At 36.1% G+C, this 16256-nt stretch overlaps 1 protein-coding gene across 1 annotated transcript in view; it reads right to left on the reverse strand.

Annotated features, from left to right (window-relative positions):
- LOC308040537 (protein SIX6OS1) overlaps nucleotides 1–16028 on the reverse strand; it is a gene marked incomplete at both ends in the record, with an annotated part of 32647 nt that extends 16619 nt beyond the window's left edge. Inside the window, 6 exons of the mRNA XM_080344607.1 lie at nucleotides 100–287; nucleotides 4540–4629; nucleotides 9358–9484; nucleotides 12280–12336; nucleotides 12645–12701; nucleotides 16019–16028. Coding sequence (XP_080200733.1) covers nucleotides 100–287; nucleotides 4540–4629; nucleotides 9358–9484; nucleotides 12280–12336; nucleotides 12645–12701; nucleotides 16019–16028 — 529 coding nt within the window. The remainder of the gene's footprint in view (nucleotides 1–99; nucleotides 288–4539; nucleotides 4630–9357; nucleotides 9485–12279; nucleotides 12337–12644; nucleotides 12702–16018) is intronic.
- Nucleotides 16029–16256: the final 228 nt, after the last annotated feature.

A 16256-nucleotide genomic window follows, 5' to 3' on the forward strand; every position in this document is an offset into this window, starting at 1 on the left:
AAACTGTGGAAAATTAATTAGAGGATTCCTGTACAGCACTTTCAATGCACAGTGCACTACCAATAGACTCTACTGTAAAAGCATTGATAATAGTAGTACCCTGAATATCCAAGCAAGCATCTTCTTTCAATTTATATTTTTCAGACAGTTTCAAAACTCTGTCTTGGATTTCTTCAAGCTCCTTCTTTTTTTTGTAATACTCCTGTGCAAGAGGACTTTCTGCATATTTTTCACGGTGTTGCTTCAAAACTTCTTTATACTGGGTTATGTAATCCTCATACATTTTCCTATAAAAATACATATAAATTTATTATTTTTCACATGAAACCATTGTTTATAAGGAAGAAAAAAAATACATTAACTTACAGCATCAGCTCAATTACACTTGCTGCTGTCCTGGAAAAAAGTCCTACACATATCACCAGACTAAGAGCTGCCTCCACTACTTGCTGAGTAATCGTGTCTGACTCAAGGAAGCCTTAAACACACACATTAGTCACACTAAAATAATAAGACTATTCACACTTAAGGTTAAGCAAACACTTAAATGTTTTAACTGGCAAAGAGCCAGAATGCTCAGCTTCTTGTAGGGCTGCCCTCTAAACTAATGTTACACTAATACAATTTCACTGACATCATGTGAGCACATAGCTACACGTAGGTAGCAGCAGTTAACGTCCATGACATTTTTAAAACTTTAAATCGGCGTTTGTAAAAGTGTACTATAAAAATAAACAAATACTATAACAAGTAAGAGGATGTAACTCATCACACAAAGCTGGAAATTGATCAATATTATGTTTAGAAAGAAGAGAAAGAAAAGTGCCATTGCACAGAACGGCAATGCTCTAAATCAATGACAGTGACTACACTGGAAAATACTTTTTTCTTCTGTTTTTTTTTTCAGGTTTGTTCACTCAGGCAAAGAATTTACAGGATAGATTACTAATGACAGATCAAATAGTCAACTATTTCATTGGGATTAAATAGTTGTTATTACACTAAAAATGCTGCTAGGCATTACTTTCATGACAGGTAATTTCCAGTACAAAAGTAGTATCTTTTGGGAAAGCTGAATAATTAACAATGCAATCAAGGAACTGGTTCTGGTTCTTAATGTCACACACTGGTAATCTAAGTATAGACTTGCAGGGAGTCTCTATTTTCCACATAAACAAGAGTTAACTATTATTAATAACAGTTTTTTAAATGATGAATAATAACAACCAGTGCCCAGTAACTACATTTCTCTCTACTTTGGAAAGCAGAAGCTTAATAGCTGCTTAAAATGAAACTAAAATATGTGATTTTTTTCAGATGTTAATATTCTGTGTCACTTATTACTGAAAAATGCATATGCAAAATACATAATAAGAGTTCGATGGTGGTGCAGATGACACGTTTATAAAGACGTATCGCAGCTACAGACATCCAGCATGTATCATTACGCAGACCAGTCATTTAACTGAGAAAGAAATACCACACAGAGTTGGTATATATATATTAGGATATGCCAATATATAGGCATATATAGAGAGAGGTATATATATAGGTATATATATAGAGGTATATATATATTAGGATATGCCAATATAAAATCACAGAAGGTGAACGAAATGTCATCCTCTAGGAAAAGGTTCTATGAACAATGGATACAAATTATAAAATATTAGGTTACTAGTACACTTGTAGATTAGCCAGAAATTCCTTTATGAAAGAAATTTTGGTGGATAATAGCAATTAACCTGTTTACCTGCACCAAGTCAAGGAACAACTCTCACTGCTTGCAAAGCACATACTATTTCTCTTTAAAGAGGACATTTTATCTCAAACTGCTATTAATTGTCTAAATAACAGCATGACTGAAAGGCAGACACCCCTGGCTGCCCACTGGCTGGCCTAGGCAGTGGAAGAGAGAAAAATTTGTGTCCAAATTCAATAGCAGAAGCTTCTGCTCTTTACAAAAGGAAAACAAAAGTCATAGGAAAAAAGTTAAGATCTTAATTTTCCAATAAAACTATATTGACTGAAGTTCAGTAAGTTCAGTACACCTGTTTAGGGGAAAGAAGATATAGACCAACACTGTGAAACCAAAGAATTGACACTTCCCAAACTTCACGTAGAAAATTACATTAATCTATTTGTTTTTCTACATGGGTGGTCTCAGGAATCTAAGTTGCTTGATTTATTGAAAGTCTGTGTATACTGTCCAAAATTTCCCAGATATGAAAGATGGGAAATATTCAATTCTATTTAATTTAACAGATGCTACAAACAGTCTCAAAACCTAAGGAAAATAACTGAGCAACAAAGACATTTTCTCATATACAGGTAAAAATGCATTACAAATAAATCTTAAAAATATAAATAAGTAAAATAATTGGTTGTAGCAGGTACATTTCAAGCTTCTGAAAATAATCCTCAAACTGTATTATTTTTCCACAATGTATTTTCCAGATTCTTGGCCACATATAGTATAATAGTCTTGAGAAATTGTCACTATTTTGAATATTTTTCCCAAGTAATTCAAATCCTTCATTTCACGCAGTAAACATAGGCTATATAGAATTCAGCAATGTTCACATTCAAGTCACTAGAAAAAGTTTTTATCTAATGACAACGGGAAAAGTACAGCACCCACAAGACCCCTGCACATTATGTGCATAGTTAGTTATTCCTCTTTCCTTCTTCATATCACTTATTTTCAGGATGAACTTCCAGTTCACATAAGCATTCTCATAAGTTCTTGAAACCAATAATAATGAAAAAATGTGGAACGCTTTTTAAAGCCTCCGTAATAAGTGCCTAATTAAATGCAAATTGCTCTGCCCATCTTTTAAAAATATCTTCCCATCTAAAACAGTATGTCCTCAGTGCCCTCAAATGCCAGGCCAGAAAGCACATTCAGCACATAAAGTTCTAAATGTACATACTTTTTCCTAATTTAAATATTTATAATTTGCTGGATGCACATCTTGCTGATTTGAATATATCATCAAATGCTTCGGTACAGAGGGACTATATTTGAGAGACCACATTTGTAAAATACATGAATTAAATTTGTTTTATGATTTAGAGCCATGATGTCTTATAATTAAGCTCAGTAAAACAGATCAAACACTTGCATGTTGGAATTGAAACTAGTTATCTAAAGAAGCAATTTAAAAGTAATGCTTCTTTGGCTTGTCAGCTCAAATTAGTGAAAGCCAAAATGGCTTAATCATATACTCATAGAAAGCCAATTTAGCCTTATTTTTCACCAAATATAGAGCTCTGAACAGGAAGAAGACAGATGAGCTACTAAGTGAGTTAATTAATGGCTATCAGGCATGCTACTTCTGCTGTCTTGGACCACTGGCAGGAAGAATACTTACAAAAGAATCCAAGCCAATGTTTTAAATCACCTAAAGTTACACCTCTATATTGGTATTTAGGTACCCAGATGGCTCTGTCATGTTTTTTTCCATCCCAGAGCTAACCAACCTCTTTCCCCTTCCCAAGCAAATCAGTAAAGGGGAGCAACCTCTCAAAAACAACCATCAATTTGACCTGAGTGTTCAACAGAACTTCAGAGGGTTAACATGGCACACCACATTTTGAACACTTACTGACAATCTTCAGCGCCTGTCCTTTATTCCACTGAATAGAGGCAGCTACACCACACAATTAATCAGTTCTTTAAAATGCAAAATCTAATTAATGAAGATGAAACAACTGAAATGCCACTTACTGAACAGAATTGAATTTGCAATTAGTACTGACTAGAATCTTACCCACAACTGGTCTTAAAATGGTCTTAGGCCAGGGTTTCCTGAGCCACTCTCTCTATTTTTCAGGATCTAATATTGAATTTGCATTCTCTGTGGTTATTTTGAAGAATATACAGCAGAATACAAATAATTTACTTGTATATTCCAATAATCATATACAATTCATATTAACAAATAAATATATGCATAAAATCATCTGAATGCTTCTAATTGTTATCTTACTTAGTCCATATATGAATTTAAAGGCTTATGTAAGGAAAGAAAGGAAAGAAAAAAAAAAAAGCATAAAACCTGTGCATTTTCAAAAAAGCCATACCAAACCTAAATATCTGAAACTACTGAAATCACAGTATACATGACAATGTGTCATAATAATGGCAAAAAAAATAATTCATAGATAAGACTTAGGTATGCTCTTGTAAATATGCTCTGATATTTCATATTTCTGCCAAAGCTGAAACATTCATTGCTTTTATTTCTTTGGCTTTTCTTGAAATTGTAGGCAATTGAATAATGCTCTGAAAAATTGTAACAGGCATTTGGGAAGCAATTGTATTTGAAGAAGTCGTATCTTCTCCTGTTCCACTGATAACTACAGAAGAACATATGACCTTATAATCATGTAAACAAAAAGGTCTTTTAACTACTCAGTCACTTATTGTGAAAAGTTTGCATGTTTTTGACAGAGACTGCACTATATTTGCTGTTTAGTTTAAACAGGTTAATAAGTACTACTGCTAGAAACCTCATCTCACGTGATCATTGATACCTCTCATTTTCTGTATCTTCTTGTAAAGCTTCAAGTTCATTTTTCAAATATTCTTCATGCTTGCTAAGAATGGCATAGGTGGGCTTCCAGCTGTGGAGAAAGTAAAATAAACAATCAAACAAAAAACCCGATAGCATATAATAAATAATAAAAAGCCATCCAGAAATAAAGATGTCAAGTTACTCTAGCTAGCTTACTAGAAAAATTCATTTACTTACATGAATGGTTTTAGTATAGAAGGCTTTCACATACTAAAGCAGTTAGGCATCTAAATCCACATATTAGGTACTCAGAACAGCGTCCTTTAGATATATACTGTCTCCTTATTGGAGATACATGCAGCTTTGGTTCCCCTACAGCCCTGAAACACAATCTATTTGCTGTACTTCTCATTTAAGGAGCCTCCTGTAATGTAAGAACTATGATGCAGCCCATTAAAGTAGTTTTCTTAAAGCAGGACGCTGTAGATTGTACTGAAATCACAGCAACTTCAAGAAATACACAAAAGACCTATGACTCCTGGAAGTAACCAACAGAACCTTCTCAACATCCAGGTATTAGAGATGCCTCTTCCTTGCATGTGGGACCTCTAGAGAACAGGCAGATAAACTTTCTGATTCAAGTGAAATTCAGATGTGGTCTTAAAGAGAGGCAGAAGATGGGCCTTTAAAAAGAAAGCTTCCTGACTGAAAAAAAAGATGGTGTACGGAGCATGAGCCATTCAGGCCTGGATGTCTCCTGTTCTCTTAGCTGAGATAACAGCTATCAGAAAAGACATTTGTACAGAAAGTTGTAACTGAACAAATGGCCAGGATGTTGCGCAGATAAAGACGGTAAGAAACAAATTCAGAAATCTCTGGTGCATGGAGCCTCTGAATAGCGAGTAACGCTTTAATAAGACTTAACACATGCCGAAGTGTTGTGAGATGGGGGAAAGAACAGAAAAATTACTTAAGTCTACTAAGCTGAATAGGTATATGTGCACTGACAAGCACTCCACTCACTCAGAGAGAATATTCTCTGTAGCAACACATTGTCAACGGGCAACTTCTGAGATGCTCAGAGCTGAGATTTAGGTGATGTCTGAATCATAGGAACAGGCTGGGTTAGAATAAGACAGAGATCCTATTTCCCATGAACAAAAAAATCACACGTTTTCTCCACGGGAACTTTCTATAGAAAAAATTAACACACTCTTTCTCTAGTCAGGGCTTAAAGTATAAATTTAACTTTTGTCCAGAATACAAGCTGTCCTAAGGCAACACAAACACATACAATGAAGTTTGACTGAGTGGAACTATCTGTCCAAGGAGATGTACACACAAACCCCAATTTTAGGAACACATACATAGATACTATCAAAGCTAAACATTGAAGAAATAAAAGAAGGAAAAATCCATAAGGACTGAAGAGAGCAAGTGAATCCAGAAGAGGAGAGATACATTACATTTAAAGAGTTACAACAACAAAGAGGAGCAGAGAAATGATGATACAGAACAAGGCTGCAATTGAATGAAACAAATAATTCATTACTGGACAAGTGAGAGCAACTCAGGACGTATGGTTCACTTTGCACTGCATATTCATGAATACAGCAAGGAAAGGGCATTTTGGGGTGTGAGTATGCCCTGTGGTTCAAAACTGCGGGGTTTGTAGCATGCAATCACACAAACTATGAATGTGCATTTGGACAATCGCTACCAAGGTGGAATACAATAGAGGCTTCAGTAACAGCTAACTTAATGCAATTTCCATCAAAGAAATAAAGAACAAAAATCCAGCAATTAATTTGCTGAAGTCCAATAACCTTGAACAAAAATTAAAGAACTCCAGGTGTTGAGACAACACAGCATACAATCAACATTTATAATGGCTGTAAAGTTTGTCAACAAATAAGCTGAATGAGAAAATGCAGCATCCATTCAGGAAATTTAGCTCTATTGACACAAATCATTTGAAACCACTGGTGCTTAAAAATGTAATTACAAAATGCTACTTCACCACATCTACCGCAAGTTCAGCAGAAAGCTGAATTTTTAAAGGGTCAGATTTTTTAAAAGGGAGAAACCAACATGCTTATATACTTATACAAAAATGTACTGGCACAAAAACACTGTGATCTTCTCCTACTCAGAAAACTCCATGCCTTTCTTTAGAGGAAATAAAAAACCCTCATAGAACTCTTATTAACCAAAGTACAAACCATATTGTATGTTACATTTTGTGTTCACATCTGTTCTGCGGACATGCAAAAAACACATAATACAAGAACACTGTTTTGTAAACACCAAAAGCTCTACAGGATTCAAACAGCTCATCTATTCGTTTGTTAGATGCATCACTGTTTCACAGAGGTTCTTGGTAGCCATCACATTTCTTTGTCCTTCCTTTCATCAGCTAGGGTATAAAAAAAATTTTTATCCACACTAATCTGAAAGCAATAAAAATATCTTGTAGTTTAGCAAGTGGGACAGGACAACAATTTATTTTCCAAATTACCAACATCCTGAGTTCGTATGGCTATTTTTTTAATTCCCATGAAATCTCAGCATCCTTGAAAACAAATTTAAAAAATATAAGATAAACAATCAAATTGGAATCAGTTCCATCAGCAGTATTTCACCACTTTTTATTGTTCTAGGATCAAGAGTTCCAGTTTGAATCATTCAAGAAACTAAGTATTAGCAAAATGTCATCAGTTGTCTAAAAACATGTATTTCATTTTGGTAATTTTGTGACTTCAGTTCTTTGTTCCCTAAACCAGTGTGGATTTCCTTAGAAAATACAGTAGTGTCCAGATACACCTGTCGCATATATCATCTTTTCTGTAGACTTGAATATAAGAATCCTGTATTTTGTTCAGTCTTCAAACATGCTTTAATATAATTATGATGTCTAGTAATCCAGACAAAAAGTTGTTCCTTTGAGTGCTCTATTGAGTATTACTGGCATTCAGTCAACTACGAGGCTGATTGTGACTCCAAAACAATATTTGAATTTACAAAATCAACATTAGAGTCATGTCCGGTATATGTGGAGTATCAACTAGAATGTATTTTAGAAGTTTAAGATGCTTATACTACGTAAGTGCTCTAATTGTCAGATCTTATGGCCAGGGCTTGTTTGTTGCAGTTTTCAGTATGTCGTTAAATGACATTTTCAATAATTTAAGACACAGTCTCTACTCTTCTGCAAGCATTGTCTTTCTATGAATACTCGTATTCATTAATGAGTCACTTCTCATTTTCAGTCTCTTTACACTAATGCCATTAATTATTCTTTGTAGGACCTGAGCCAAAACCCATTGAATTCAGTGATTAAAATTTAGATCAGATCCTTAGTTCTACCCTCAATTTTTTATTTATTTTCATCACTTAACAGTTTGTGATTTGCAAACAGATTTGCAACTTCAAAAGGCAGATAAGGAAGTAGCGTGAATGGTTTCGGAAGCTTACAGAAGCGTTCATTTTACACTGCATTGGAGGCAATAATTTAAAGTAAAGGAAAACTGGAATTTTCTTGTCAAGGTCAATTCTTTTCCCAACTCTTTTTATGATAAAGCTACAAATTAGTATGATATAGCAACAGATTCAAACCCCCAGCTACTTCACCCACTTCATTCACTAACGTTTCCATTCTTTCTTCTATTTTTAGATGGTTCAAAATAAACCTAAAAAGGACGCTGATGCTATCTTCTCTTTTTAGTCTTCGAAACACCCACACTCTCCATTCACATTAAAAAAAAACAAATACACATTTCAGACAGTTTTATTCAAATACTTATCTTTAGATAAAGAATTGCAAGAAAACCAAAGGGATATAATTTGCTAACAAATCATCACTTCACCTGCCAAGGAACTAGAGAGATTGTGGAGAGATGAGCACTGCAGTGCAAATACAGGATTAAATCATCTGGACCAAGCTCTGTATTGTCAAATACTGATTTGCCTTTTCAGCTACCCTTGCAAACACCTGATATTTTCATTTTGAAAAATTATACATTCTGTGTCAGTAAGACAAAACCTCTTTGAAGCCAAATTCTTGCTTGAGAAACTTCTCATTACTAAGACTCAAGAGTGATCTGCATTTAAATCTTGCACTAATAATCTGATAGGTAAATTTCTGTGAAGAAAACCGAACTGCAGCCTGTTGCATTCATCAAAGCAGTATGCCTAGAAAAAAAATCTGCAGCCTGCAGTAAAAATTATACCAGAATCTGATAGAAGTACACACATATCTGTACATAGAGACAGTTATGAGACATCTTACAAGAGAATATGCATAGCACAAGAAGTAATGCAAAACCTGTTGTAAGCAAAGAGCAGAAAGATGCTTCAATTTCAGGAAGCCCGATTCAGAGTTAAACAAAGAACAACATAATGAAGCCTTATCACTGACAGTTATGAACATTTTTTAGCTAAAAATAAAGTTAACTTCTTTTGAACAGTATTGTCAATAGTTTTCAACTTTGACAGTATTCACATGCATCCAAACATAGGAAAATTATGTTCCTGTTATCTTACTACTGAATATTGCGGCATGCTCCAGACAGTACCTGTGATCTCCGGAAACCATTGATTTTAACAAAAAACTAAAACAAACTTAAATGTAGTATAGTTTTCCATAATTTACTTTTTCAGGGGGTGGACAATACCACAATTTTGTACCTGATGATTTGCAACTTGAGAAAAAGAGGAGAATACTAAAGTTTTCTTTAACATCCCTCCTGTCTGAACACATACACATATTTTTACACTATTCCTCACTGACTTTCTGGATACCGTCTACAAATTAAAGTTCAGAATATGTTATACTCACGCATTACAACTCTCCTTACTACTCTCGTTTTGCTTGTGCAAATCAGCAATTGCATCATTGGCGTTATTTATATTTTCCTGCAACCTATCGATTTCACTCTTTTTTTCCTTGATTTTTTCAGTATACACTGAAATTAAGAATAAAAATTTTATAGTAAGCTTTCATATTGTCAACATATCCATGAAATAAAATTCTACATTCAGAATGATTCAAAATTACTTCCAAAATACTGAATCTCCATAGTGCCAGATGAGTGACTAGCTTACAACTAAGCAAATAAACTACAAAGTGGGTCAAAAGCTTATGGAGTTTCAGCTGTGTGGCAAGTATCTCATATTGTGATATTGAAATTATTTGTGCTGTCTATGCATCCCAGTCTATGTAGAACTGAAATAACTATTTGTGGTAGAAAACAAAGCATTCTTAGCAGTTAGAGCTGACTTTTCCTTTTTTTTTGCCATCCACGGTGTCTGCAGATACTAGAAACCAGAATATAAGTCACTCTGCCCTCGGTAATGTTTGCAACTGAGGAGAATGATTGGAGCACAAAAGTTGTTTGAGATGAAGGTGTATTTCAAACATTTGTTTTGTTTCACGGAAGTCCAGAAACACAAATGTTTTGAATGGGAAAGCTGACTACGAGAAGGGAAAAATTAAAACATTGCTAAAGGTGTATGAGTAAATTATTACTAGAAATGGAAACAGAGGAATTTAAATGAAACTGGGATTTACTCAAGGTGGGAATGTGTAATGTATGATACATTAATACAGGACACAGAAGTTAATTAATGAAAAAGATGCACTGTAACGACAAATCCTCAAGTTCTATGCTACTTGTGGAGAATCTTAAGGCAGATTTCTGAATGAATGGTTCACAGTCATCCGGCCTTTCTTATCTACTTAACCAGGAAGAGCATCTTAGTTATGCAACATGTTTCTTGAGTTGTTTGAATTACTGTTCTGGAGCTTCAGGTCATCCTGAATTTTGGGTCTGGTTTTGCAGTACTCACTGTATATTCACTTTCAACACCAGCTGCATTTATACCACAAAAAAACCCCAAACAACACACTTCTCAGAGAGAAATATTGCTCAGTGAAAAGCGAAAAATTCTCAATGTACTTTAATATCTTGAGTTATCCTGAAGATCTTCAATATCTTGATATTTTTGGTATCTGAAGTCACTAACTTGCCTTTACCTAGCATGAAGCATAACTTTTGGAACACTGACACATGCTTCATTTCTGTAAAAAATAAGGTGTATTTGGAAGTATCCTGAAGATATCATTTTGAGATATACTGAGATATAACTGTATTAACAAAATACGTATTACAGAAGCAAAGCCATACACTCAACATTTTATTTAGTATTTTCTAGAGATGAGCACTTCTGAGATAAGTGTGAGTTTTTCTACTCAGCCTTTGCTTTTGCAAGGACGTTGGGGATGAGATCCATCTCACTCAACTTTACAATGCAGGCAGCTAATTCAGAACTAGACACACAAGGCTCCAGCCACACTCAGTGGAGACAAGTGAACGTTTTTTAAAGCTTACTTTATCTAGCCTACTTTAAACCCTTTCTTCAGGATAAAACAAATCACACCCTAAAAGTGCCTGTTTCCCTCCACCGGTTATAAAGGGACTCAAGCCAAAAAGCCCAATGAATCTCACGCTAGAAGTCTAAGGCTGAATGCTACAACTGTTGCTTTGCCAAGTAATACACAGAGACAAAATTTAATCAGTGGAACTATTTCTGGGTAAGTTTTTGGATGATTTAACCCAAACTCTTAAAAGTCCGAGTGTTGGTTTTGAGTTCACACATATTTAGAAATCTCTGAACTGAACACAGAAATAGCTATGTCATGTTATTTACAGAGTCTTTGGATTTTCCCTAAAAGCATGCCCGTTTACCACAATCTTGCACAAATGTTAAGAAAAACCTCAACGCTAAGGCTCAGTTATATGACTGAAGAGTTAGAATTCTAGGTGTACCAGATTTAGTGTTATAGATGTTTTAATGTTTAAGATGCTTCAATTTAATACTGATAATCTTCTTAATGAATAAGTACTTGCTTGGACATATCAGCCAAGATTATTAGAAATGTTACCATTAAGAGGAACATTTCTAATTAGACCAGAACTCTCTCTTGTGCTTTTTTTCCTGAAGACTATGAACTTCAATATCTACCTATGCCAGTAGGTATGAAGTATCAGTGATGACCAGAGATGTCCTCAGAATGTCTAACGAACAGTTTCTGTACCAGAACCACTCTCATGAATGAGTGATACCACTAAGTAGCATGGTAAAGAAAAAATCAGTCTAGACCTAAATCCGTAACATTATGCGGTCTGTTAGTCCTGTGGACAATGAATGTGATGTGGAGCAATACTTTCTCATTGGGTTTCCTGTTTTAAATTTCAAATAAAATTATCAGCTGTTTGATTGCAGAAAACAAATACCAGGCTTGAGTGGGTAGCAGCAACTGAGAAAACTTTCATTATTATAAGGAAACAGAAACAGAGAATCAGCAGTGAGGCAGAGGTCCAAATCTGGAGAGAACGAAAAACACGAAGAAAGAAAGGGAGGCGACTGGCAGATGTATTGAGTGAGCACAGCTGAATCAAAGAACTGCCAGTGACTGTGAGGAGCTACAGAGTCAGAGCAGGAAATGGCGCAGCACGAAACTGGCTGCCCATGAGACAGCTGAACAGCATTAGCTAAAAGTCACAAGCAAAAGCAAAGTCTGCTGGGGAGAATGAGCGAGTATTGATGGCAAAAGATGAGGTAGGGTGAACGCAGGACACGGGACAGCTTTCATTCTTAGGCTTGCTTCCGCCGTTGAAACACAGACCTTGTACAGGGACTAATGAGACAAAAGCAGTGTGTTCAATGTCTAATAAAATGATAATTTATCACTACTTACATTTTATCTGTTGTTTCTCATATTCCTTAGCGTAAGAAATTTGTTCTAGCTGGAAAACTGAGAAGAAAATAAACACTTTTTCATACATATACACATGTATAGATATACAAGTTGAGCTGTGAAACGAATGTATGTTGTGCAGCATTACTTGCACTGATTAACAAATATCTAAATAGCAATTTTACTATTAAATAGTTGTTAGCACCACTCTCCATAACCTCAGAGCTAACAAAACATTATGCAGGCAAACATCGAAACCTTAGCATTATAAATGTATTTGAAGTTAATATAACTGTTTGAAGGAGAAAACATCACTGTATGTACTGCATTATTAACTATTAATTTAAAAATGTAGAATGACCTACCAAACTCGAGCAGAAGTTTGTGCAAGTTGCTCAGAAGTCTGTCACTCATTGTGTAAACTACAAAAGAAAAATGCAATTCAAGGATTTATGCAGTCAAAGACTCTACTGGCACAATAAACAAGTCAAACCGCAAACAATACCATACATTTTAAGATACAAAAGAGGAGAATAGAAGTTTTAACTGCAGTTGAATTAGTATCTGAACCACTTCAGTGGAACCAGATTTCTCATGGATAGTGGTAATGGACTCACTGAAAGTCTAACCCAGTTAGGAAAAAAGCTGTATCATTTAGGTAAAGTGTTGTTCCTGGAGCAGCTCTATCTTTGAGAGGTTTAATGTTCTTAGAAGGCATGAAGAACGCAAGAAAAGATGCTTGTGTATAAAATGCGTAGCCTCTACTCCAGCTGGTTTACTAAGCCTATTGACTGCAATGCTGGTAATGGAAAAGCTACTTAACCATTCTGTACACTCCTCCTGCAGTAATTGCTAAGTACATTTAAATCAGAAAGTATATGCATAAGTGTGATTAAAGGCAGAACTCACATACAATGGAAGGCAGCTTATTACAAATCCATTCTTCTGTTTGCGTGGTGGTGCTACGTGCAGAAATTCAGTTATGGGTTTTTAAACAGTTTGGGAGCCATGTAGTCTTCTAAAAAGGAGGCAATCACCATTTTATCAGACTGTACTGAATACATCTGGTTAGCTCGGATATACTTAACATGAAGCAAACTTATCTGATATTTAACTGTCCCACAACGGCTTCCTCATACCCTCAGTACTGTGTAAAAAGTAAAGCCTCAACAAATTGGTGATGAGATCCTAATCCAGGATAAAGTGGAATAGAAAACAACCGCAGAATTTAACTCAAGTGGCATTAAGGCCCCATACTGTAGAACTGAGACTGTGGAAGCAGGAGGGGGTGGGAGGAGCATTGAAAATGTTGGATGTTTGACAGAAATGAATTTGCTTAATAGTTAAGTGAAGCTCAGAACCCCTAATCCAAGTGAATGGATTAGTATAGGCTGTGATAAAAAACTCTGAGAAAGAGATAATAGTTTTACTCAATGCATTTAAAAGCTTGAAATCCTAGTTCCTGGTGCCTGGAAACACTAAGAGCAAATAAAACATTTTCTGGGAACACTAAGAAAAATACTATGAGATAGTACCTCAAGCCCCAGGTCACTGCAGAATATTTTTGCTCTTACACAATGTAAAAGAAAATCCTAATTCCTTTGGATGCAAAAATTAGTTTGGAGCATATATTAAAAACTTGTGCTCTAGAAACAGTTTAACAATGTTTATTAGTTGTTTCTCTGACTCTTCCCATCAAAACTGTAAGACGTTGGGGTGTACACAGAAGATAAGCAGATGAATGCAAAAGAAAGAGCAGAAACATTACTTTAAACAGCAAATAATTTCTACTCATTGGTTTATAAATCGCAACACAAAATTCACCAATAGAGTAGACCGTAGAGCTGCGTATTATTCAGATACTTAAAATTCTATCATTTAGTCACTAAGACAGTTATTATTAATTTGATCTTTTGAATGCTTTTGTAAAAGAGAGAAACAGAACTGAAGTGAGTGTTTAATATTTTTTGTAGTTTTACAATACAATTTATTTAAAGGGTAAAGTTGCAGAAAATGACAGCGCTTCTGAAAGCATGCATATGTAAAATACCTGCTATTCTGGACATTGTTAAAATGAAGTACCACAACTGCAAATAACAAATGCTATTCTGTGTTGTCAATTAAGAGGATACATGTGTCACTGGTAGAAAGGGCTGAGAGATTCAACTACACCGGTAATCTAGAGGATGTTTGTGGATTTTAAAAGCAGTAGTTAACACCAGCCTGAAACAAAAGACATGTAAATTTTGGACAGCTGATGACTTCCAGGATACAATTGTAGAGGCTGATTCTTGGTCCTATTGGAGAAAAGTAGCATCGGATCAGTAGCCAACTCTGGATGTTGTAATTAAATGTATAGCTTTGGTAGGAATGCCATGGTAATTTTTCTGTATTTTAATGTTAAAGAGAAATATGCAATACACAGCAATGGGTAAAACAACTTCCAATAGTATTATTATTTCTAATGGTGCTATTCAGAACGCTGCTAGAAGAAAAATATTATTACACATCTTGCATTTTTGTACCACGTTAATAAATGTAATTATGTGGAATTCAGTTGCAGGAGTAAAGTTTCATGTATCACATGAAACCACAAACAAACCGCCTGATGGAGTCTCTAGCCATTATCTTAACAATAACATTAATGCCACTTCTCGCAGTAGAGTTACAGCAGTAGGTTCATATCCCATCTGGCAACGGCCATTTCTAGGTTCTTCAATAAAAGGTGAAAAATACTCATAATCTATGAAATAAAGGCTTTACTTTAAATAAAATGCTCAATTCTACCCACTGTCAGCTGTGCAACGGTATTAGTTTCTATTGGCTTTATATAAATATTTTTTGTTACAGCAGGGCTCTTTTGAGAGCAAGCTGTATTTGCCTCTGTTATTCATTACTGTTTAAAACTGTCTTAAGTGACTGGTTATTTAATTCTTCTTGGAATTTAGTAGAGTTCACATTTCTAGACTAATTTTTTACCTCTGGAAAAAAAGAAAAGAAAAGAAAAGAAAAAGAAAATTAAAGTTCCTCTCATCGTGCTGTTTATCTTCTTCTGCACCACTCCTACAACACCATTTAGGAACCATGTGAGGAGACTTGAACCCTGCATTCAAGGCAAGGACATGCCACCTTTTTCAAACCCCACTGCCACATTCACCTTTTCTTACAACACCGAAGCCCTTTTCTTGACTGCTGACAATTCTAGGAATTCTAGTTATTACATCTGAGTTAACATAATTGCAAGGCTCTTCATTTCTGAAGTCCCTGTTCCTAACACTTATGTTTTAAAGCACCATTGCCACCCTGCATTATGTGCCGTGCCTTCATTCCTGGCTACCTACGTGTCTTGTCAGGTCCTCAGAAAGTCAAACATCTCCTGCATTGCCACACTTTACTTAGTTAAAGCACATACCAAACAAAAATAGATCACTGCAGATTATTCCCTAAATTCCTGGAATTCATAAATTAAGGCCTTTTTTTGTCAAAATGGGGGGAAAACATGCTGTGGGATACCACACAGGTTGCAGGTGACCACCACAAAATGGCGGCACAAGAGAAGGGGAGCAGGTTCACTCCCCATGGAGAAGGTGATGGGGCCAGAGCGGCCAGGTGGCCCCTCTGCATTTTGGGGGACCATCAACACTTGGAAAGCGGCCGGGGCACGCTGGTTTTGCACCGCCTTAGGCGCTGCCAGAAGGGGAAGCGCGAGGAGAGGCATGACAGCCGTCCAGGGCCTCACCCAGCGCCATCATGGCGAGCGGCCGCGGCGTGGCCACCGCCCCGCTCCCTCAGCTTCGCCCAGAGCCGCCGCCAACCTACCCCGGGAGGAGCCCCAAACCCCGGCGAAGGACCCGCTGCAGCCCCAGTGAGGGCCGAGCACCGTCTCGTCTTCCTCCCTCACAGACCCAGTGAGGCGGGAAAATAGCCGGCCAGCCCCAGAGCCCCGCGGGCGGGAGGGGCGGGAGCGGCGGCCTCAG

The sequence above is a fragment of the Nesoenas mayeri genome (genome assembly GCF_963082525.1).
Source record: "Nesoenas mayeri genome assembly, chromosome: 5".
NCBI lineage: Eukaryota > Metazoa > Chordata > Aves > Columbiformes > Columbidae > Nesoenas > Nesoenas mayeri.